General features: G+C 49.6%; 1 protein-coding gene across 3 annotated transcripts in view; it reads right to left on the reverse strand.

Annotated features, from left to right (window-relative positions):
- G2E3 (G2/M-phase specific E3 ubiquitin protein ligase) overlaps nucleotides 1-25,810 on the reverse strand; it is a 446,104-nt gene that overhangs the window by 288,097 nt on the left and 132,197 nt on the right. For all 3 annotated transcript variants that reach the window (XM_086936985.1, XM_086936986.1, XM_086936987.1), the window contains exon 5: nucleotides 6,460-6,561. In XM_086936985.1, the coding sequence (XP_086793111.1) occupies nucleotides 6,460-6,561 (102 nt within the window). The remainder of the gene's footprint in view (nucleotides 1-6,459; nucleotides 6,562-25,810) is intronic.

A 25,810-nucleotide genomic window follows, 5' to 3' on the forward strand; every position in this document is an offset into this window, starting at 1 on the left:
ACCCCCACCCACCCTCAACCCCTCACCCTCAACCCCTCACCCACACTCACCCCCTCACCCCAACCCCTCACCCACACCACACCCCACCCCTCACCCCCACCCCCCACTCACCCCACACCACCCCCACACCACCCCCCACTCACCCACCCACCCACCCACCCCCACTCACCCCACCCCACCACCCTCAACCCCACACCCCCACCCCACTCACCCCCACACCCTCAACCCCTCACCCACACTCACCCCCACTCACCCTCACCCCCACTCACCCTCAACCCCTCACCCTCAACCCCTCACCCACACTCACCCCCACTCACCCCCAACCCCTCACCCTCAACCCCTCACCCACACACACCCCCACTCACCCCACCCCCACCCACACCACCCCCCACTCACCCTCAACCCCCACCCACACACACCCCCACTCACCCTCAACCCCTCACCCACAACCCCCTCACCCACACCACCCCCACACACCCTCAACCCCACACCCTCAACCCCACACCCTCAACCCCCACCCACAACCCCTCACCCTCAACCCCTCACCCACACTCACCCCACACCCTCAACCCCTCACCCTCAACCCCTCACCCACACTCACCCCCACTCACCCTCAACCCCTCACCCACACTCACCCCCACTCACCCTCAACCCCTCACCCTCAACCCCCACACCCTCAACCCCACACCCACACACAACCCCTCACCCTCAACCCCACACCCACCCTCAACCCCTCACCCACCCTCAACCCCTCACCCTCACTCACCCCCACTCACCCCCACTCACCCCCACTCACCCCCAACCCCTCACCCACACTCACCCTCAACCCCTCACCCTCAACCCCTCACCCACACTCACCCCCACTCACCCTCAACCCCTCACCCTCAACCCCTCACCCACACTCACCCCCACTCACCCTCAACCCCTCACCCACACTCACCCCCACTCACCCTCAACCCCTCACCCTCAACCCCTCACCCTCAACCCCTCACCCACACTCAACCCCTCACCCTCAACCCCTCACCCTCAACCCCTCACCCTCAACCCCTCACCCCCACTCACCCTCAACCCCTCACCCACACTCACCCCCACTCACCCTCAACCCCTCACCCTCAACCCCTCACCCTCAACCCCTCACCCACACTCACCCCCACTCACCCTCAACCCCTCACCCTCACCCCCACTCACCCTCAACCCCTCACCCACCCTCAACCCCTCACCCTCAACCCCTCACCCTCAACCCCTCACCCACCCTCAACCCCTCACCCTCAACCCCTCACCCTCAACCCCTCACCCACCCTCAACCCCTCACCCTCAACCCCTCACCCACCCTCAACCCCTCACCCTCAACCCCTCACCCTCAACCACCCTCAACCCCTCACCCTCAACCCCTCACCCTCAACCCCTCACCCTCAACCCCTCACCCTCAACCCCTCACCCTCAACCCCTCACCCTCAACCCCTCACCCTCAACCCCTCACCCTCAACCCCTCACCCTCAACCCCTCACCCACACTCACCCCCACTCACCCTCAACCCCTCACCCACACTCACCCCCACTCACCCTCAACCCCTCACCCTCAACCCCTCACCCACACTCACCCCCACTCACCCTCAACCCCTCACCCTCAACCCCTCACCCACACTCACCCCCACTCACCCTCAACCCCTCACCCTCACCCCCACTCACCCTCAACCCCTCACCCACCCTCAACCCCTCACCCTCAACCCCTCACCCACCCTCAACCCCTCACCCTCAACCCCTCACCCACCCTCAACCCCTCACCCTCAACCCCTCACCCACCCTCAACCCCTCACCCTCAACCCCTCACCCTCAACCCCTCACCCACCCTCAACCCCTCACCCTCAACCCCTCACCCACCCTCAACCCCTCACCCACCCTCAACCCCTCACCCTCAACCCCTCACCCACACTCAACCCCTCACCCACCCTCAACCCCTCACCCACCCTCAACCCCTCACCCACCCTCAACCCCTCACCCTCAACCCCTCACCCACACTCAACCCCTCACCCAACCCCTCACCCACACTCAACCCCTCACCCTCAACCCCTCACCCTCAACCCCTCACCCACACTCAACCCCTCACCCTCAACCCCTCACCCTCAACCCCTCACCCACACTCACCCCCACTCACCCTCAACCCCTCACCCACACTCACCCACACTCACCCCCACTCACCCTCAACCCCTCACCCACACTCACCCCCACTCACCCTCAACCCCTCACCCTCAACCCCTCAACCCCTCACCCACACTCACCCCCACTCACCCTCAACCCCTCACCCACACTCACCCCCACTCACCCTCAACCCCTCACCCTCAACCCCTCACCCACACTCACCCCCACTCACCCTCAACCCCTCACCCTCAACCCCACACTCACCCCCACTCACCCTCAACCCCTCACCCACACTCACCCCCACTCACCCTCAACCCCTCACCCTCACCCCCACTCACCCTCAACCCCTCACCCACCCTCACACTCACCCCCACTCACCCCCACTCACCCCCACTCACCCCCACTCACCCCCACTCACCCTCGCTCACCCTCGCTCACCCTCAACCTCATGCTAAAGATTTACAAAAAAACCCATTAACAATTCTAAAAGCACTAACTCTAATGCTGCGAGACCTATTGCATTTCTAATGCTTGTTTATCTGAGCGAGTAATTCCAATAGATGCGGAGGCAAAGGACCTCTGGGTGGGCAATTTGGAGGAATCTTTTCCAATTCCAAAATGGGACCGTTGGAAACTACATCTAGGAACCATCCGTCAATTGTTATAGACCATTTGGTGAGGAAACAGGAAATCTTCCCACCAATTCTGAAAGAACTGGTGTGATTTGTGGCCTACATCAGGTGTTTGTCACTGCTTCTTGGTGGCATCTCTGCCTCTACAGGTTGTTTTGTCCCTATAGTGCCTGTAGAAAGCAGCAGGAGGTTGCCTATACGACTGCTGGTGCTGTGGTGTGGTGTTGACTTCTATCGAGATTGCCCCCGATATACTTGGAACTGTTTTTAGTAGTTAGAACCTCCTCGAAGGAAGACGAACCCCAGCCTCTAGCACCACGAAAAGGCTGTCTCTTAAGCTGCAGGATGCCTAGCCGCTTTGCAGTATCCGAATCTTTCTTTATTGCTTGTAGCGCTTAGTCAGTCAATGTGTTGGCCAAACAGGGATTCGCCATCCTAAGGCTTATCGATGACTTTAGTTTGCACTTCCTGGCGGAAAGAGGTGGCTCTCAACCATTCTGGACGTCTTAGTATCGCAGCCCCATACAACTGACAGAAACCTGTCGACAAAACATGGACAGCACAATCAACAATTTTCCGCCAAGATCCTATCGCCTTCCTTAAGAATTTTCCTGGTTTCTGCCCTCCAGTCCTCAGACAATATATCAATGAACGGCGAAATGTCTGACCACATGTCGGTCGTATCTACCTAGAATAGTGAGAGTTTGTCGCTCTCACCGTGGTTGCTGCCATAGTAGAATTTCTTGCAAATGGAGTCAAGAAGTCGTCTGTCAGGAGCGGCGGACAGGGGTGAAGCCGGATTTCTGACATGACGTTGGGCTGCCTGGAAAATCACAGCATCCGGCTTTGTTGCTCTAGAAGGCAGGCAGGCTAGTTGTCAGGCGCCTTATATTTCTTTTCCAACGTAGGTAAAACTGCTGTAATTGAAGCCGCTGTTCGCATTACCTTCAGGCCTTCTTCCCATATAAAACCCATTATGGGACTGAACAAACCAGTCTTAGTTTGTTCCTTAAAATCGTATAGGAAAGAACCAGCTTGTTTGAGGACCATGGAAAGCTGAAATCTCTTTGCCGCCCTTTCCATAAGAGTATGAAAACCCCCCAAGTCTTGAGGTGGCGAAGCCACTGGAGGTGCGGTTGAAGGAGACTGCATCTGATAACCGTCCCATTGGTTAGGTAGTGATACCTCATCCAGTTGTTCTTCCTCTATTTAACCCCTTCGATGCTCATGCACGGTTGAGCTGTGCTCATGACGAGCTGAGCTCGTCATGAACACACCCATTAACATTATGGGCCAGCACGGGAGGAAAATCTCTCAAGCAACCAAGGAGTTAATCATCAGTAGTGAGATTCTCTGGACCCTGCAGTTGTGGTGCCGCAGGTGGTGGAAAAAATGGTACATATTATCAAAGACTATTGAGTAATCAGCATTTGAGGGAATCTGCTGTAGTAATCTTCCAACATGTGCTGCAGATTTGATACTAGGGAAACAGGCATTTGAATTATTTGTTATCTATGTCTATCCTGGTTGGGGTCCTGAGGATAGTTAACCTACTCATCATCCTCCAGGCATTTTATCTGAAGGTCTGAAGGGCTGCGAGCCATGCCAAACCTGCTCTGTTCATCTGAATCCTCTTCCTGATCATCCCCATAGTCAAAGATTACTTTTGGAGGACTGGGAGAATCCTTACTAGGAGAAGTGTCCTTGGCAGCTTGCACCTTCGTGGACGTCGAATCGGATCCATTATCATGAGTTGCGGGTAAGATCAGAGACGAAGAAACAGTCGACAGAGTAAATGCAGACGATGTTAAGAAAACCGGCGACGAGGCAGTCGACGTTTCTTCCGTCGAGATCCTGGACATTGATGTTGGTAGACACAAGCCAGTGGACATAGTCTTCAAGTCCGTCGAGGGGGTCGCTGTCAATTAGGCTGACTCAGAAGAGAAATTTTTGCTCTTAAGAGCCGCTGGCAACCGCAGCAGGGAGGACGTATACGACGACTACTCTTTCCAAGATAGTCCTTTTTTCTTCATTGTTTTCATAGGTGATGCTGTTGTCTATGTAGAAGGCCTCACTTTTATTGAAACTATGGTCGACAGAAGTAGACTATGACATAGGTTTAGTTTGAGGCGATGAGAAGGTAGACTTCGTCGTCGCGGCAACAGAAGCTTTCGCCAACAAAGGTGTCGATGACTATCGTTGACGGAGCATCTTTGAGGTGACTAAATAGTCTCCAGTAGAGACCTGGAAGTTGTCTTTACCTTAGAGGCGGCCTTAGAAGGTGTAGAGGGCACGGAATGACCCATATGAGAGGCACACCTTTTTAGATGCGGAGGGCTAATCATCAGATTCTGCAGAATGGTGCTGGTTGTTAAACACCTTTCCAGCCTTAGGCGAGACCAATTCCACCTCACAACCTTTTTAGAAGCAGTAGGTTTAAGGGAGGAATCACGGTCGTCAGACAGAGGATTGTCTTTGGTCTTCAACTTCTGAGCCCCCAAAGAAGGCTTCCCTCTCTAGCTCTCCTAGCTTTCTGAGCGAAAGTTCTGTAGATTTCAGTCTCTCACCTGGTGATCAGGGTGAAGGCAATAAATACACTTCGTTTGGGATCATCCAAGTGTAGTCTGTGCTTCTAACAGAAGTACAAAACCTACATTGAGACCTTTTGTAGAAGACATGCTGATCTGAAGAAAAGAGTTGTTCAGTAGGACAAGAGAGAAAGTACTAAGAGCTCAGGGATACTCCCTTCACACAACATACGGTAGAAAATCTCAGAGCCTGGAGTCTGTGGAGAGGGTTCTCAAGGGTGGTGTCGACTAATTGGTTTGAATATGAACCATTCCCAATGACTTGGATGAGATATTAAAGTGAATGTTTTTTCTCCATTAACTTCAATGTTAAAGTCTTTACTTACTGCTTTTAATGTACTGTGTGACTCCCCCTTCTAGCAATTCAAGCATGTGAACCTACAAAAGATTCCCCCAATATTCGAAAAATAAAATAATTCAAATATGCGGCCACAAAAGAGCATTAAATTAAATTTGTTTTTCAAAATCTAATTTGAAAATGAGCTTCAGGGTCATGCAAGTGGGCAGAGGTATTACAAGGTGTCAGAATATCAAAGTCCTCTGATAATGAAACTGAAGCACCCACAGCCGCTGCTCGAGCTCTATCGAGTTATCTAGACACATTCCACCCTACCCAAGCATTTCTGGCAATTTACCTGGGCTTTTCAGAAGCCTTTATCTTGTGGGTGGCGGTGAAATGAAATTGAATGGATAATTGCCATTTACCCGTTTGGACCCAGGCCTGGATAGAGGATTTAGATCCCGCTTAAGGCTCTTAGCTTTCCGGCTCATGATGAAAAGCCTCACTCCATCCCACCGGTGTCTCAGATAGGTCTGCAGGTTCCTGGAGAACTGTATTGGAAGTGGGCAAGGGGGGGATTTTGCCAAAGCACAATGGGCAGAGGTGAATGGGACGATGTATAAGAGTAGAATAAAGAACTTCCAGCAGAGGAGCATGGGACAGGACCAAATAGAAAATGAACAGCCTGTGTTTACCCCAAACCATCATAACATCTCAAAGAATCAGCAAAAAAATGGAGCACTGTTGAAACTTGGAGACAAGATGTGGAACAAGAATAGGGTTGGTTTAATCCTATCTGCACAAATGCAGACCTCACTTACCAGCCTCTTTGATCGGGCTACTTCTTTGCGGATATCTTTAGGCAAGAATCCATAAATGCCTTCATCTTCCTCTCCTCGCTGCCAAATTCCACTGGACAACAACTACGGAGAAACAGAAAACTACAATCAGTGGATATTTAATCAATAGTCAAGATGTAGAAACTGACAGATCTAACATCTGATACACAAAAGCTACTGCTAACTGATTTTGAGGTGCTGGTCAAGCTACATTAAAGAGAGTATGAATCAGGTGTCCCTCCGCCAGATAGAGATCAAACGGGACTCTAGATGAGGGATGGACAATCCTCATCCAGTCTGGCACTTGTATGCCTTCTCTTAAAACTCAAGTCCACTTGGAAGGGGGTAGGGGGCTCTCCAATCTAGATTAGATGAAACCACTGCTCACCATTGCTGTAGGGTTTTTCGTATTTGTGTAATGTTCTTGCCTTCACCACTATGCTGGGGGTTTTAGACTGAAAGCAATAGGTTTCAAACCACATCCTCTCCCTTGAGGCATATACTCTACTGGGTACCACGTTTAGTCCTCTGAGGAATGCACATAGCCATCACATTTCCAAAATCCCTCTCAGTCTGTTAGTTAAAACGTATCAAAGCTGATCACCAGCATCTCACAGGTATTGAATTTGGATATTGGGGGGGGTCTCTAGATTACAAGCTCAAATTCTGGAAGCAATATTCCAGATCAGACCTCCAGAAATGTGCTAAAAAGATGACGCTGCCAGAATTGGACAACAGCACACATGAAGTCTTTGAAACTATATTAGACCTCTGAAGTGGTCAGCAGCCCAGTTAAGGCCTCCAGAAGTGAAAAAACAGATTGGATGAGACCTACTGAATGAGGTAATGCCCATGAATCCTCCTGAACTGGAGCATACCCTAGCAGCAGCCTGACTGGACACAATAGAACCAATCTGAGCTCCAGAATGGGAAAGCACCAGAGGACTAGACTTGAGAGCATAACACTGCTCCCAGATAACACCAGTGAGGGTGCTTGTGACAGTACAACCTCCCCATAACTCCCAATATACCTATACATACCACAAATAGGCTTGATCTACCTCGTCATTGCACTAAAAGGTAATATAACAAAAAGGTAATAAAAAAGGGTACAAATGTGAATGGTTGAGGTTGTAGAGCTCAATGCCCACAGTTTTTCTAAGAGTCCAAAAGAAAGGTCAGAGTCTCATCTCTGAAGATGCTCCCTATGAAAGCCATGTCTGACGTAACGAGGAGTGATCCTTTTCTGGACCTAGGGGGCCGGGATCAAACTTTTGAAGAGTGTGAAGATACCCCCTATACTAGTGATCTTAAATTACTGGAGATGCTCCCCTTGGTATCTAAAATGGTCATCTTATGACCATAGTACATTTTTAGGTTCGTTTTTGATCACTCTGCTACCATATATCCATTGTTAATATAAAGTTGTACACCCAAAAAGATAATACAGGTCTTATTATAAAGTATACTTACCACGTCATGTCATTGTTTTTTCTTTCAAATACCACCCGTGACCCATTTAATGGCGTGCCAAAAAAAACTTTTGTACCAATTATATAAATCCTTCTACGCACAACACAATAAAAAATATACAGAACATCAAAACATTACATTAACTCATCACATTAATCTTTGTGTCATATAAGGTCACAACAAGTGCATATTGTTAGGTGGTGTCCTGTGGTGTAACCCTAAGGTGGTTACATGTTTATAAATCTTTCGGTACATGTTTTGACCCTCCGTGATGTAGTCCAAACAGTACTATGCAGCCCTTTTGTGGTCGATCATTTACATTTTCCTGGAGGTTTCAATACTCTCCTCGTCCATTTGGTAAGTTAATTATTTCTTTCATGATTGTAGAATGACTAATGGCCACTTAGACTTGTACACCTACACATTTATTAATGAAAGTCTTCTTCAGGGCTGGTGGAATATTGTACAAGCCACGTTCAGTGAAGAAAAGTTCAGTCATAGTACTGCTCCTCCAGTTGAGTGAGTGGTCTGGGCCCAGCGAGGAGGCTGCTGCGTTAAGTCACTTCAAGTGTTCAAGTACTGTAGGTATTCAAGGATGTGTTTGTTAGACAGGAGTCTATCTGCTGATGGACTTCTGGTACGGCCCTGCCGGAGGACGCCATTGTGTAAGGACTAGAACCCTACATGAAGCATTTGGATTCCAGACCTTGCTTTTGTACAACTTCAACAGGTAAAAAACAATTGTTAAGCACATTATAAGGAAGTCCACATGTTGTGATATTACTCAACTGTTAAACAGTGCTGAAGTCTATAAAATAAGGGAGTTCATTAAATAGCAACTACTGTAAAATCTAATCTTACACAGTGGGGACAAACAAAGGTAATTAATTACAATGCTTAGTTTGCTGAAAGTAGGGCTGGAGTTTACCCTCTGGCAAATTGGGACCACACTAGGCGAGCAAGACCAGCACACCCGTTAAGGAGAGCTCCAGGATATGTTTTACAATTATTACTGCTATTAGTTTGAACAGGTCTTGCAATACAAATGATTACATGCATATTCTGCAGAGGCGGACGTTTTACCTCACATATGAGGTCCAAGAACACTGCCTTCTACATAAAGGGACTGCCAGCAGCAATCCATGCCATTACACTGCTAGCAAAGTTAGAGTAAGCAGCCACAAACAAGGAACCCCTCCATTTTCCCACTCATGAGCCAGAAGATACATTCCCTGAAACAATCTGCACATTATACCTTAAAAGATAGTACACTACACCTTGCTAGGAGCAGTCCTTTATCTCCTGAACGTTACAAGGGACCCTTTCAATTCAGGTCACAGATGGCATCCACCAGGATCCTCTGTACTGCAATGTCATTCACCCCATTTGATCACATTACATATCATGCAAACACTGTATCCCCCTTCCCATTCTTACATTAACTGCCCTCTCCCCCCAACCCACTACCACATAAGGGCAAAGACAACTTTCCCTCAACTGGCGATTCGTCCCAAGTGTAACTACAGACTAAACCCTCCCAAGCGTCAATTCAAACACCTACATTCTCCTCCCCACACGAAGTGAAAGTGAAGAGAGTAAAAAACCTGGGGGCAGACACCCAGCCTAAGCAGGGGACCCCCAGCAGATAGGTTCTGCCACTCCAACCTCCAAGGGGCAGTAGTGTCTTTGAACTGGTCTCCTTTGTAGGTGATGTACAGAAAGCAAATTGAGGCCTGTCTTTGTCAGGCCTGGTCACATTTACCGGTTGTCCCCCATCTACAATATCTACGTTATCTACAATAACCGGATTTTCCTAATTCAATCCACAGACAGGAACCTGGAATTATTAGACAACCTGTTCCCCACTTTCAAAGAGCACCTCTCCATTCCGCGGACCTTCACCCATATCACCTCTAGTCCTACCACCCCTGACTTCACGCTCCCACCCACAACCCTTCTAACCTAGTGCAGCACCATGCAGCTACCACACACTCCTCATTCAGAGACAGACCTACCACCCCTGACTTCTCAGCTTCCACCCACAACCCTTCTATCCTAGTTCAGCACCGGGTAGCTACCACACACTCCTCAAACACAGACACAGATCTCTCCCCCTCATACACCATTCGCACCCCCACCCCCCCTACCAACCCTCGGACCTCCACGCATACCATTACCACTCCTCGCACCCCTGACATCACAGCTCCCACCTACAACACATCTAACCTAGTTCAGCACCAGAACGACATGCACAACGACAAATCCCACCCTTTATCCCCCCCATGCTCAGTCCCCACTGCCCTCTAACTAACTACGCAGAACACACCTCCTTTCTTAATTTAACTCCCCCGCCTCACAACAGGACCATCTCCAATCCCATTTAACCCCCATTCTCAGCCCCCATTACCCCCTCGTCCTGCACTCCCACCACCACTAACCTATACCAATCCTCCACCTTGTTCTCTCCGTCTACCACCTATGCCCTTACGCATACCACCTACCTCCTCCCTACCTCATCCACACCCCTCACTCATACCACCAACCTCCTCCCTACCTCATCCACACCCCTCCCGCCTAAACCCGCTCTCCCCCCTAGCACCAGCCCGTACACTGACACAACGGAGCCCTGCACGAACACCAGCTCACTCCCCCACCTGCACGCTAATTCCCCGGTCAGTCATTCACCCCCGATTTCCATTCCCACCTCAAACACCTACCCACGCTGGACAAGATTATGGCCACCCTCATCCAGGTCAAAGAAGACATCCACATCAAAGAACTACTCTCCACACACCCCAGACACCCCTCACCCACCTCCACCTCCCCTCCCAACATGCCCCCCACCCTTCCGGTTGACTCTCACTCAACACTCCCCTCACTGGACTTCAATCATTGTTCGCAATCGCAAAAACCGCCCTCGTCGCCCCTGCAACCCTCTTTCGGACCTCGACACACTCACCCTCCTCCGCTCCTACGACCCAGCTCCCCAAAATCACACATCCACCTCACACCTCACCATTCCCACGATACACTCAAATCCCCTTAGACCCCCCACACGAAACAGCAGAATCTCCATCTCTAACAACCTTAGAAAAATCCCTCTCTCTCTCTAGAACCCTCTACCACCCTCAACACACCCCGTCTCAAATGCACTCTCCTCAACTGTAAATCTGCCTCGAAACACTCAGCCGCCATCGCTGATCTCATCCTAACACTGGACCTTGACCTAATCATCTTGACTCAAACCTGGCTAACAATCTTCTACACCTATAATGGATATTCTGGTTCCTCCCAACTACAACATCATTAGACTTGACAGGTCCGGCAAAACAGGTGGAGGAATCGCATGCATCTACAGGAACAACCTCTCTGTTCTGAAAGTCAACTCCACCTCCCTACCATCCCCAACATCCTATGAATACATCTGCCTCGACATGATCAGTGAGGGCAAACCGATATTTTCTCTGCACAGCATATACCACCCACCCAGGGACAACCTCATCTTTTCCCAACAAATCATGGATATGATCTCAACCAATTCCGGACGGCAGCTCACCCAAATATACCTTGGCGACTTCAACCTCCACTGGAATGATCGCAATGACGCGGTGGTAAATAGTCTTAAAAATTTCCTCAATGCCCTTGACCTCACTCAAATATGCAACAGCCTGACCCACGAGAAAAGCTCTATCCTCGACCTTATCTCCAAGGAGAACTCTATCCCACTCGAGTCCATCCAACACGACGACTGGTCAGATCATCATATTGTCACATTCTTCATCAATGAAAAAGTTCAATTTAACCCGGTTCAATCCTCCAAGCCCAAAGCCTGGAAAAGAGACCTGAAAAAACTCAACCCGAGCTCTCTGCCTCCTAACAGTTGCAATCGCCTACTTCCACCTACCGGAGCTACGGACGTTCAATCCTTGACTGACCACCCAGGAGTCCCTGCGCTGCACAGGTGTGCACGGCCGCGCCCCCAGCAAGACACGCCCCACGGCCGACCAGCAGACAAAAGAAGGAAGCCTCGCAATAGTAAGCGGGAACCCTTGCACGAAGGAACTTACTGGGTGCTGTTGCTACATAGAACGCCAAATCGCCATTCTGCCCCTGCTAGCCAGCTGGCCTCCCCGTATCCAAGGAGGGATTGACCGCCCCGCCGCACGGTAACAACTTGCAGCACCCGCTTCGCGGGTGCCGCTGCGCGGCGTGTGGCGTGGGGTTGAGGCCGGCGGACTGTGCACAGCTGCGGAAGGAGGAAGGAGGAGGTAACATCTGAGCTAACTGAGGGCGCGAGCCGCAGGGACTCTCAAGACCAGGAGTCCCTGCGCTGCACAGGTGTGCACGGCTGCGCCCCCAGCAAGACACTCCCCCCGGCTGCAACGCTCGGTATAAAAACAACGGGCAGGCGCTCAGCGGGACGCGAGCGGGACGCCGAGCGAAGCCCGGGCAAAGGGCGGGCCCTCTGTGGCCCTCAGAGGCCTGAGGAGCCTGGCCTGGGCCACAAACCCTGGCCGGATTCCCTTAGCTCTCCCTATTTACCACTGTTAGGAAACACTGGTTATGAATTGTAGGGAAACCAGAAGTATGGCTGCCGCAGGAGCTAAAAAACTTACTGGAACTCCGGATGACTTTATCACCCGCACCCATGCTTTAATTGATGAGGGAATAATACTCATGGACAGGAGAGTCTCCCAAGACCTGGCCATGGCCAAGTGTTCCTCTCTGGGCCTCATTGCCCAGGCACAGACGCCTATCACCGATTCACGGTCGAGTATCCAGGCCATGGTACATAGCACCGGGGCGACTGGAGACCCGGATGTTTTAAACACCCAACAGGAACTGGAGGCTTCTCCTAACCTTAACCTCATAACAGAGTGGAGCGCAACAAAGTGAGTCAAACTCTCCTAACACGTCAACTGCTATAAATGAAAGGGGCCGGACAGAAGGGGCAATCCCTAAACAAAAATGAAAGGTTAATAAATCATCCATTCCTAAAGGGAGGAAGGCGCAAACTGTCCCTAATGATCCAAAGGTTACTTCCGATCCCGCCATTAGGGATAACCCTCTAGTAGTCTTATCCATTCCCACAGGGGGTTTGCAATCCACCAAGAATGGCCTACCCTTGAGCCTACCAGACGATACTATTATCGATCAAAGTCTGGAGGAAATTCTGGAGTTGAGTGTGGGAGCTGGCAACCCAGCAATATCATCACAGGAAGGAATTGGTTTAAGCACAGACAATACTATTATTCTTAATATGCTAAAAGCATTGCTTGAACCTATAGAGGGAAGGTTACGCTGCCTGGAAACTATTCTAAAGAACATACATAAGGAAATAAGTGCTCCTAGTTTCACCTTGAATAATAAGACAGCTCAGGTCACCAACCCACCTAAAATGGCCAACAAGCCTTCTGTGGTTGCTAACAGAGCTCTGGAGATTAAAAGTGCTGCCTCTAAGAAATCAAGTAACACTCCAATACAGGACGGCTCTAAAACTAAGACCTCTGTAACAGACCAAACTCAGAAAACTGACCAAATTCCGAAATCATCAAAAACTAACCCAACTCTACAGGCCGCATCGAGCGATGGCATATCACAATCCTTAAATCTTGATGCACCCGTCAGAGCCAAGGGCACGACTCGCAGAAACATCCATCTTCCTCCTGATGCCTGTCCCTATGTGGTTATTCTTACCGGTGTTAACGAAACATCTCCATCAGAAGTAGAATCGTATCAGGCTCTAAAAAACAAAAGTTTGCCACTGGCTATCCAAAAACTATCCCCTCCCACCAAGCATACCGAGTAACATCCTAATGGTAGAAAGAACTCCGTGGGTAGGAGGTAATAGAAAAAACCTACCAGGGGACTGCGTAGTGGTCACCTTCAAGAATACGGAGGTTGTAGACTTCATATGTAACAGTGGACCCCCTAGATATCAGGAAAGCACTGTGACTGTTAGACCTCTTTCCTACTTCTATCTACCAGAAAATCAAGTGGATAATCGTTGGGAGTTGGCTAAAGGGACCACATGATTCTAAACCTAGACAGAGATTCACCCCCCCATGGGATAGACAACCCCATGGTTGGGAGGAGGGGGGGGGATGCGGGATGGAACCTGGTAAGGAGAAGAAGAGGTAAACCGCGTCAAGGCGGTCCCTTCTTTGGGCCACATCATATCCAACCACAACATTACTATCAGTTTGTAAATGGGTTAGACAATCCTTTCCAATTTCCTATGGCCAATCGCTTTGAATGTCTATCAACCACAGACTGGGTTGACTGACAAACACAGGACCCCCCCAACCGGACAGAGCCAACAGATTACTCCTACACATCCAAGAAGGGATTCCACTATGATGGCTCTGGAAAAATTAAACTCACCTCCAACGCACGACAAAAGCCTTGCTGTTGGCGAGATTCGGGGAACGCATAACCCGCCTAACCATGATCTACAATATTGCAAAATTATTACCTGGAACGTGGCGGGTCTATCTGCAAAGGCCTCCGACCCCATATGGCAAGGGTTCGTAAAACACGATATCCTGGCACTCCAAGAAACATGGGATACTACTAAGAGCTTTTCCTTGGATGGCTTCTGTAGTTTTTCTACTCCAGCTATTTCGGGAGTAAGAGGAAGAGCCAAGGGTGGCCTACTTACATTGTGCTCTCTGAATTTGGTGGGGGTTTTCAAAAGACTAGATTCAGCACCCACGAACACGTTAGTGGTGGAGTGGACCTTACCGGATTCACATTTTTCTGCTTATTAACTTTTACAACTCCAAAGAGGGTTCCTGCGAGAATGAGCATCTGACCTCTGTCAGATTTTCTGTCAGTTTATAGACAAGACTGCATTTCCGTCCCAGAGATGGTAATCCTGGGTGATTTTAATATTCACCCCTGTGAGGGGGACTGTTACAACGATAGATATGGGGGACTACCGACAGAGGGCATTCCCCACTTTGAACACACGAAGGAGGGCGAGGGCCTGGAGACTCTCCTTGCGAATTTAAATCTATTTGAACCAGACCAGGGCAAACACGAGCCTAGAGCGCCTACTTTCATCGGGAGAGACGCCAACACCGTCATAGACTATATTTTTGTATCAACCGGGGTCTTGGAAAAGGCTTATGAGTATAGGGTGGTAACTGCTAGTCATAGTGACCATCACCCTGTCCTCCTAATGCTGGACTTAGATTGCTTCCGGAATGGTAGAATGACAGGTGTGGCAGCCCCAAGAGATCTGACGTCTAAGGACCAGGGAAGGCGTTTAAAATGGGAGAGGATTATCCCTGATCAGTTCTTCCAAACATTAGCACAAGAGACGGAGGCTAACATGGCAGTTTCCTTCGATACTACCGCCTCGGGCCCTGACGTAGTGGCCGCCTATGTGGATATATGCGCAAGGATCTCTAAGAACCTGGAGGCAAGGACTGGCGCGCAAGACTGTAAGAAAACCCACAAATGGTTCAACAAGGAATGCTCGTCAAAACACAGTGCCCTGTTGAAAGCACTAAAACAAACCCAGAGACAGGGCATTACTGGCTAACCTAATGAAAGAATATAAAAGTGCGGTTATCAAACGCAAGACTCAAATTAGGGAGGAAGCTTGGGACAGCTTACTAGCCATTGATGTATTGAGACAGCAAAAAGTTTTGGGCCATCGTGAATCAGCCTTTTTTCTCTGAGGATGGGAAAAATGACACGGACTGTGTGAAGATGATAAATGGCTTTCCCACTTCGAACAGATTTATGAATCCATGGCACCAACCTCGCTAGTCAGTGTTCACGATCCGTCCAACCTGGCTATGGAATTTAATATCATTGAGGTAGAAAGGGCGATCAAAAACACAAGTAAACACAAAGCCCCTGGACCTGACGGGGTCCCTGCTGATCTCTACATCCAGTATCCGCAATTTTGGTCTACTATATTAACTAATGTCTTTAACGCGATACCTACAGCTGGTTTCCCTTCTTCCTGGTCTACCTCCATTATTGTTCCCATTTTTAAGAAGGGGAACAGGGGGGACCCCGCCTGCTATAGGCCAATCTCCTTGCTGGACTCTGCTGTTAAAATCTTGGGCAGAGTCATCTTGCAGAGACTTGGGGATTGGCTTGAGGAGAGCGAGATCCCATCTGATTTGCAGTATGGTTTTAGAGCACATAGGGGGACCATGGATCAATGCTTAAACCTTCACCTTATTATCAGCAAATACACTGTGGTGAAGGGGGGGCTACTTTATTTGGGTTTTATGGATTTATCTTCTGCTTTCGACTTAGTTAATCGTTCAAAACTGTGGATTATTTTACGAGACTTGGATCTGGACACTACCTTGGTTAACTTTTTGCACGATCTCCATCTAAACTTGTTCGCCTCTGTCAGGGTAACAAGAGAAGGAAGATGTACGAAGAAGTTTAGGTCTGGGAGAGGGGTCAGACAAGGCTGCATTCTGGCCCCTCTCCTTTTTACACTGTACATTAACTCCCTGGGGAAATCCCTGAATTCAGCTACTTTGGACACGCCGCGTATGGGGGGGGGTCACCCATTCCGGTCCTTCTATAGGCGGACGATGCTGTCCTTCTAGCTCGTACAGGTACGGGCCTGCAAAGACTTTTGGATCACTTTGGTGGTTTCATGGAAGCCCTGGACCTAAAGATTAACGCAGCTAAATCCCACGTTATGGTTACAGGTTCACGGAAGAAAAACATGAAGCTCAGGTCTTTCAGTTGTAACAACTCTACAATCTCGAGGGTACCTTTCTTTTGTTATTTAGGGGTCACCTTCGACGAAAAAGGTACTTGGGGTGCTCAACTAAAACTAAAGGAGAATGGAGTCAGTAGATCCACCGCAGCCCTCATGCACTTCTCTAAAAGACTTGGCTCGAGACCCATGGAGGCCATGACCCGCATTTACAGATCCAAATGTGTGGCAATTGCTTCTTACGGGGCAGACATCTGGGGATATGTTTCAGCCCCAGGAATTCAAGTTGTAGAAAATAACTTTATTAGAGCCTTGTTGTCACTTCCGAAATCATCTCCTATATATTCCATCCATAATGAATTAGGTTTGGGATATGTTTCTGATCTCCTAAAAATGTCCCCACTGTTATGTTGGATCAAAACTTGGACAAATGAGGAGATCACATTGAATCACTGCATTCTCAAAGACTGTTTGGCTCTGGATAAAGCAGATAGCATACCCCTGCTGGCATATGTTAGAGCGGCATGTGCCAGGCTAGGGCGTCCGGACATGTACTCTTTACCGCAGAGCCTCAAGAAAGAGGATGTTAAGTGGGTCAAGCAACATTTTCGAAATCTGCTGGAGACAGAGAGGGAAGCGGTTGAGCTCTGCAAGCCAATGGTAAGGTCATTATACCAACTTTCGTCGTCCATGGCTATGGAACCTTATCTCAAATATGTAACTAAACCATACCATCGTTTTCTATTAATAAGGTTCAGGTTCAACCCGATACATCTTGTGCTTGGCTCATATACAAAGTGGGGTACCCCAGAAAACACCCCACCCTGCACCTGTGACTGCTTTTCCACACAGGATACTCTCCATTTAGTCATGCTTTGTGAACATTACCTGGCGGCCCGCAAAAAATTCCTCTTCCCAATTTTGAAAGACTTAAAATTTGCCCAGGTAAATATACCTACAGATGTTAAACTCTGTGCAGGTTACATATGGCGTAGCTTGTTTTTTGATTGCAGCCGTCAAACAAAACAAAACAAAACCTCCTGCTATAAACCATCACCAAACCTGACACTTTCTGTAAAAACATGTTCGGGGGAAGCCCAAAATTACCGGAACATGTATTCCCTATATCTACCTTTTTTAATCTGTTTTTACCTTTAATTTTCTTTCCCTTTTATATATCTTTTAATCGATTTACTTAGGATTTGCAATCACGTCCAACTAGTTTAATTGTATTTTATTGTATTATGATCTATGTATTGCTTTTATGGTTTTAATTACCCGAATAAAGTTATTTTGACTGACTGACCACTATCTCAACGCTATGACATCAATAATTAATGAGGCTGCACCTATGAAGCTAAAAAGAGTTCCCACTAAAATCTCCAATCCGTGGTACGACGGGAGTCTCAATGAGGACAGACGAGCCATGCGAATGGCAGAGCGCACCTGGAGATCAGCTCCCTCTGCACTGCACCTAAAAACTCTGAAGAAAAAGAGAAACGCATACTTCAGGAAAATAAAACGCTCAAAATCAGATTTCTTCAGCCTTCAGCTCGACCAAGCAAAAAACAGTCCGAGAAAACTGAGCTTATCAGAACACAATCCAAGGAACAACCCCAACCACTCAGCACTGTGCGCGAAGCACCTTCCTGTGAAGACTTCTCCGCATTCTTTACCCAAAAAACTGACAACATAAAGAGTGATCTCCTCATTGACACAAGCCTCTACTCCAAGCCCCACTGCATAGCACCCACTGAACCAAAAAACAATGCTACATGGTCATCCTTTGGCACCTACTCTGCAGAAGAAATTGGCAAACTGCTCAGCACCTTGAAACCATCCAATCACCTCACGGACCCCCTTCCTGCTAACGCTGTAAAAGACTTTACCACTCTGCTTCTCTCACTCTGGACTAAAATTATCAACGGCTCACTTCAACAAGGAACCATACCTGACTCCCTCAAAATTGGACAAGTCACACCTTTACTAAAGAAACCTACAGCCGACCCCTCTGATCTGAACAATTACCGTCCCATTACCAATATTCCCACTCTCGCAAAACTATTGGAAAAATGCGCAAAAATACAATTGACTAAACTCATTGACCAGTTTGATCTCTTCAACCCTCAATCAGACTTCCGAGCAGGGAACAGTACAGAAACTGCTATGACTCACATAATTGACGACGCACTTCAAATCCTAGATCAAAACGACACCGGCCTCCTCATCCTTCTTGATCTCTCTTCAGCATTCGACACCGTTAAACATGAGAATTTACTCGAACTATTAAACACAAGAATGGGTATATCTGGAACTGTTCTCAAGCTGTTCACTTCCTTTCTACACAACAGGTCGCAGAAATTCAAGAGCAACAACCTGATGTCCTCGCCAATACCTGTATCGCTAGGCGTCCCCCAAGGTTCCTCCCTATCCCCCAACTCTGTTCAACCTAGTTATGGAACCTCTCACCACCATGCTACAAGCATCCAATGTACACTTTTCACATGTATGCCGATGACACCCAACTTTATCTCAAATTACAATCCCCCAAAGACATTTTGCTCCTGAACTCAACGATCAGAAGCACCCAATCCTGGCTTGCCGATAATCATCTCAAACTCAATGCTCTGAAAACAGAGTTCCTTCTGATCTCACCTCCAGCGAAGATCTCTACCACGCAAATCTGGCTTAAACACCTAACCGCACTCAATGTCCAACCCACCATCGTGGACTCAGCAAAATCTTTAGGCATAACACTTGACACCAATCTCAACATGCAGCAACATATCAGCAAGGCAACTAAGGGAGCGATGTGAGATGTTGGCCTGATACAAAGTGCTCACTAGAATAGTGAACATTATATATCAGTCCAAACAACCCTTATTGATGATTGGTTGTAAGTCAACCTTATAGACCAGCTATCCTAGTAGCATGGATACGAGCAGTCTTCGGGCTAAACTCTAGAGGGCGTGTTAAGCCAGCTGTTATACCATCACATATACCCCTTGAACACCAAGTGAAAGGACACCACACAAGTGTTATGAAAATAAACAGTGTATTTATTTAGATCACAACAGCCCTGTACTCTTTGAGGACAGGGTACTAAGCACACAACAAAATTCTTACGAAAATACTTTAAGTTGCACAATTTACACAAATGCCCGAGGGGCACGAAAAACCATATACTCTAAAAGTGAAATGCGAAATTACTAGCAGGTAAGTACTAATCTCATAGGGTTTGGAATCGCTAGGACTGGTCTACTGAAACTTCAGATTACTAGCAGGAGGCCTAGGGGACTCGGGTGCAGAGTGTGCACTCTCACACGGGATGCGGGACAAAGTCTATGGATGCTAGGAATTACAAAGTTAGTGATATCGGACAAATCATACTAGGTAGAGCTGAAACGAAAAAGGATCTGGACCCTTGGATAGTGAGGCTATGCTGGGGCACCGAAAAGCCGAAGTTACCTAGCCCAGGGGCTGCGGCTGCATAGGTCTGGAAAGACGTCGGGAATCCTCGTTGCAGTCTATGGAGCCTGAAAGACGAAGTTGCTGGCAGGAGACCAGTGAAGAGATTCGGATAGATCCAAGCCTGGATCGGAGATGGAAGACACCTGTAAGCAGAGGGGACCAAGTTCTGAATCACTAGCCAGTGATTAGATGGGCACCAGGATGGCACCGGATGGAGTCACCTCGACTAGGTGACTGGGCGACGCTGGGCTCTGCAGTCTCAAGGACCAGGAGGCGTTGTCGGCGACCAGGATGGAGGTGCGAGCTGTCCCACGATGGTATCTGCTGTCGACGTCGCTGGACCCAGGATTGGGGCAACAAGTCTTGGCAAGTGCAAGCCCACGCGGTGGACTCAAAATGGCGTCTGGAGTGGACCAGGAGGGTCCGGGGTGCTCCTCTTTTTGGAGGGGAGCAAGGGCCAGTCAGGAGCAACCAGACCAGCGGTGGTGATGTAGTCGTTCGTCGTCGGGAAGGCCACAAGCCAGCGGCTAGTAGCCAGACAACGCGGTGAGCAGCAAAAAGCAGAAGGGCCAAACGCAGGTCTGGTGGATGCTGGAGGGCTGAACTTCGGTGCTGGAGCTGCTCAGGGTTGGGGCTTCTCGGACCCCAAAGCACTCACTCTAGGATCCCTCGGCGGTCGTGCTGGGCAAGAGTCGTGTAGTCTTGAAGATGGCCGGTCCCTCGAGGTCTCGTCGCACCCACGGATCTCAGCTGAGCTGACGATGTGGGTAGAGGTCAGAGGTGCCAGGGAAGCCGGGTCTCGTCGTGCTGGTCAGTCGGATTCCGGAGGAAGGACGTGCAGCAAACCGCAGTGTTCTTGGATGGTGCCTGCGGGTGCAGGGTGACTACTCCTTAGTCACAAGGGAGAAATCTTGAGAAGAAGAAGTCGAGAGTTCCTTTCGTAGAAAGTAGTTTCAGGATTCAAAGATGATCTAATTTGGAAGGGGGCCCGCTCCTATCTTTATACTAGGAAAAGGGGCTGGCACGCGACTAGGTCCTGCCCATGGGTGGGACCAGGAAGGGGGGTGGTTACACCCCTCTCACATGCCGGACTTTCCCCAGCTCAGGGGCTGGTGTGCCCCTGGAACTGGTTCTAGCCGGCAGATGCATAGTGAGCACCGGGGTGCCACTTGCAGTCACCTTCCTCTAAAGCCCTGCCTACCCAGGATACACAAAACCCTGTCTGGGATGGTGCTAGCACCGCCCCTGACAGGAAACCCTTTGTCCAAGCTCCCCTCGCTGGAAGGACTCCCAGCTGCAGGGGGTCAGACTTGTGTCTGTGGTGGCAGCATCCATTTTGTGATGCTGAGGCTTGAGTTAACTTTAACCGGGGTTCACAGTTACATACATGTCGTGTCCCTCTAGAAGGGTGGAATGCTAACCCCGTCGCCAGAATTGGCGAGGGGTTAGTATTACAATTCGTATGACACCTTACTCGACATGTTTTGATAAAGCGAAACCAAAGATAGCATATAACCGCGAGGATTATAATGCACTTAAGAGTATATGGTATGCGTTATCATGGAACAGCTATTAGGACTTGGTTCCGCAAGCTGCAAACGGGCTCAGCTCATGCCAGAGCACCATCTCATACGATTCCAAGCACTCTGCCTTCAGGATTGTCAAGGCCTGCCATAGGAGTGACTGATAGGAATCTGTGTGTCCATTTTAGGGTTAGATATAGGTATACTATATCTAAAGCAAAGGGTGATTACACCACCTTGCCCCAGCTGTCGTGCAGCCAGTTGTGTCAGATTTAGATGGCCATCCAGGGGTGGCATAATACATGCTTCAGCCCCTGGTAGGCCCTGGGTACACCTATGCCCTGAGTTACAGGGTCTGATAAGGTGGCCCAGTACCAATTGGTAAATGCACCTGGGTCTGATTAGCAGGCCCACAGCCAGAGAAGTCCTAAACCAGTGAAGTAAAAAGCAAAAATCTGGGGTGATCATAGGATTGCAGACCCTACTCTCCTACAAGCGAACTTCCAAATCAATACCTTGAGGAAACTTAAACCCTTCCTCCCAGCCAAAGACTTCCAAACTGCAGTACAAACACTAGTCATCCCTCGAATAGAATATGGCAGCATCGCCCTCTGCGGACTTCCCCCCCAACTACTACCGCACCTCTAAGAGCTTCTCTAAACGCTGCGGCGAGACTCATCACTGGGTCAAAAAAGAACTCACATATTACCCCCGACTTGAAATCCCTGAACTGGCTACCTCTTGAAGCCAGAATACATCTGAAAATCGCTTGCATGACACACAAGGCGGTACACCTGAGCTCACCCGGTTACCCAACTCAGAAGTTGACAATTTCTGGCAGTACTAGAAACACTAGAAGCGCAAACAATCTTCTGCTGAAGCTTTGAAGATTCCGGAAGGAAAAAACCTATAAACGCTCCTTCTCAGGAATGGCACCCAGGATCTGGAACTCACTCCCTCCCGAAATCAGGCTCATCTCCTCCACTACACTTTTTAAGAAAGAAGTAAAAGCTATTCTCATGGCTAAATACACTTGAACTATTATTTCGGACTCTTTAAGACTCTGCACCGAACTGTACTACTCGTTTCGATCCCTTTGCCTATTTGTATTACTTGTATTATCGATTTACATGATTGTCTTTGCTCCCATCTATTTGTACTATTAGCTTTATTGACTTACCTGTCTGACTATGCTCCTCATATACCTACCCCACTTATTGCCTTCAATTGTGTACGCCTAATTGGCCTGTTACTCACTCTCCTGTTCGCACCCCTTCTTTGTAAAGCGCTCTGATATCGGCAAAGATCTTGTTCGGGCTATATAAAACTTTCAAAATAAAATAAATAAATCCACCTTCCCCTCATTCGCTTCCTCCCCACAGACCGGAAGAAGGGCATTTAGAGCAGTTGAGTAAGTCAGTCCTATACCAATATTATGTCCAAGTTACATCATGGCTCCAGTGCCATCAGCGCACAGAGGGGTCCTCATCATCCACTGCTCCCGTGCCATCCTCTTTTTCATCCCAGACCATCAGTATGAGTTCCAGATCCCTCAGAGGACTCGTATGCCTTCACCATTGTGCCATCTGCCCATATGTTATCCACCCGTCTGTGTTGCGCCCAGAGGCCACCACTGGACAAGCCGCCGCCTTGCCCCACATTTTCTATTAAACACATGACTGTTGCCCTGCGTGAGGACCTTCAGGCGAGCTGAAAAGACCAGAATGAATTGCAAGTTCATTGCTCAGAGTTTAATCCGGGTCCGCCGTGATAGTGTGATCAAACACTCACTGCGTGGACCGACAAGAACCTGAGGCTACAGTCCTGGTCTCTTTAGATCAGGGTGTATGCAATCAGGGCTTGCAGAGGTGCCCGGGGAGAAGATCTCACCATCAGAGCTCAATGCGCCCTTCTCCGCGGCAAACTCAGCAGAACGTCCCAATGGTTTCTGCTCCCAGCAAATCCAATTCGCCACGAAACTCTGCATTGGCCCCATTCAGTATGGGGCCACAGAACTGGATGTTATTTCTCTGACTGTTTTTCTGCATTCGCAGCCCTCTTCCAGGATATTTTTGGCAGTAAATGTTGACGTTTGCCCTTCCAAAGTCTTCACCTTGGCCTGCAACTCCATCACTGTACCCTCCACCATCTGCACACTGAGCCGCTTTGTGCAGATTTGTGCTCAATAAATTGACATTGAGACGTTCTCTATTTTGCCCTCAGGGCCTTGTGGCCAGCCTGAATACCCATTGCTGCTCACATTCATGCATTTTTTGGTATTCAGTCAGCCTCGTGGTCCTTTGGGGCAAGGCTTGGTGCATGGTATACTTTACCATGTTCCCCTGCTGCACCTTAAGTGCCTTCTCCATGTTGATGAGCAAAAACCCACAACCAGCACTGCAAGGCAAGTCGATAGGCAACCTCAGAGTACCACTGGCAATGGAATTCCTGAAGAAAAAGAGCTGCCTTGAAGGGAGCGACTCAGATCAGTTACTGGTGAACAGGTGGTATGCCCCAAGAGCAACGCAGGCTCATAGGGTGACCCACAAGGTTTCATACATGGGCCCCAGGCCACCTGGACAGGAACATCCATCCATTGTATTCACAGCTAATACACAGTCACGAGCATGAAGGAGTCCCCAGGGAGCTCGGAATTGGGCCTAGCACTATTATCGATGACTGGTGCCTGATTTCTCCCCCCTCCCGGGAAAGATCCTTGTGGCAGCAGGGGGGGGATTGCGGCCTCACCTGTGGATCAGACCTGGGATACCCCAGAGATCTTGTGGCACAAAGACAGAGGCTGCAGGGCCGGGCAGCTGCCGCGTGGTGCACTAACGGTCAGCGCGGGCCTGGGAGGAGTGGCATGGTGGCCTGGGGGGTCCGCCACCAGTACAACGCTCAATGCCTCAGATCCGTGGCTGCAGGACCCTGCAACAGCCCCCTCATCTCTCCTCCTGTATGGCCCAGCCCCCCTATCTCCTGTGACACAGAGGGGGATAGGCAGCTTACTTGGGCCCGGTGCCTGTGAGCATTAACAGCCTTTTCCTTTCCTCTGCAGCGCCTGCTTAGGCGGTCGGTTGGGCCGTGAGGGGGCCCGGGAGACTGCACCAGCGGCTGTGCCACATGGGAGAGCCGGGTCATAGGAAAGAAGAAAGGGGGGACCCTCCTGCTAGGCAGACCCTTGTGGCGACATTGGGGCCTGCCTGGGTGGATTACGGACCCCGGATCAGGGGTGCATTCCTGTGGGTCCGGTACCGGCCTGCCGTGTGTGCACTCTGCAGGGGTTCCCGTATTGGCATCTGGTCCAACCTCAAGCTCCTGTATGCCCAGTTATTCTCAGCTCGCCTGCGAATGGTGTTCCAATCATGCACCCACTTCTTTGATTCACCTCCGGAGGAGGTGTTCAAATGGACAGTTTCATCTGTACGAGTGCGAGTGCACACTCAGCCAGTGTAGGAGTCAGACTAATCTATGAGCGAGGCGCAATCGAAGTGTTCCAGAGGACAGCGCCGGAGGGGGAACAGAAGATCTCGATCCCGGCGGCGCTCCATGTCTTGCGATACCCCTTCCCAGGAGGGCCCTGCGCCTGGGCCACAGACGTTGGATCCTTGATTCTGGTTGTCAGGATGGTGCTGAGGGGTTCCTCTATTTTGACTGAGTGAATGCTTGACATAGGTGGTAGAGGGAGTGGCTATGTGGGCTCTTTCCCCTCGGTTTGGTACTTGTGGGGGGTGGGCCCGGTGAGTTATGGGCTGTAAGTTTGGGATCCTTTGGTGGGGCAGCCCTCGACCCCCCCCCCCCCCCCCCTCCCCGTTGGGGGCAGATTGCCAAACCTGCCGCAACAGGTACTTCAACGTTCTTGAGGTATGGGGTGGGGGAGGAGGGATTGTTGTGGGGGGAGGGGGGGGGTTGTTCTGGGGTATGAGTTCTATGGTACTGTTTGGTGTCCTATGGCTGGTCGGTCTGTAGGGGGGTCAGGTGTCCCCGGGTACCCTACCTGTTATTAGCTGGAACGTGCGCGACGCCCTGGACAAAATTAAACGGCGGCTATACTCCGTCAAGTGAAGAAGGCTGGAGCAGATATTTTTTTTGCAAGAAACTCATTTGATGGGCTCCAAGGTCCGTTGTCTACAGCGGTATGGGTTTCAGCAGGTGTTACATGCCG

Source organism: Lissotriton vulgaris, chromosome 9 (genome assembly GCF_964263255.1).
Source record: "Lissotriton vulgaris chromosome 9, aLisVul1.2, whole genome shotgun sequence".
Lineage (NCBI taxonomy): Eukaryota > Metazoa > Chordata > Amphibia > Caudata > Salamandridae > Lissotriton > Lissotriton vulgaris.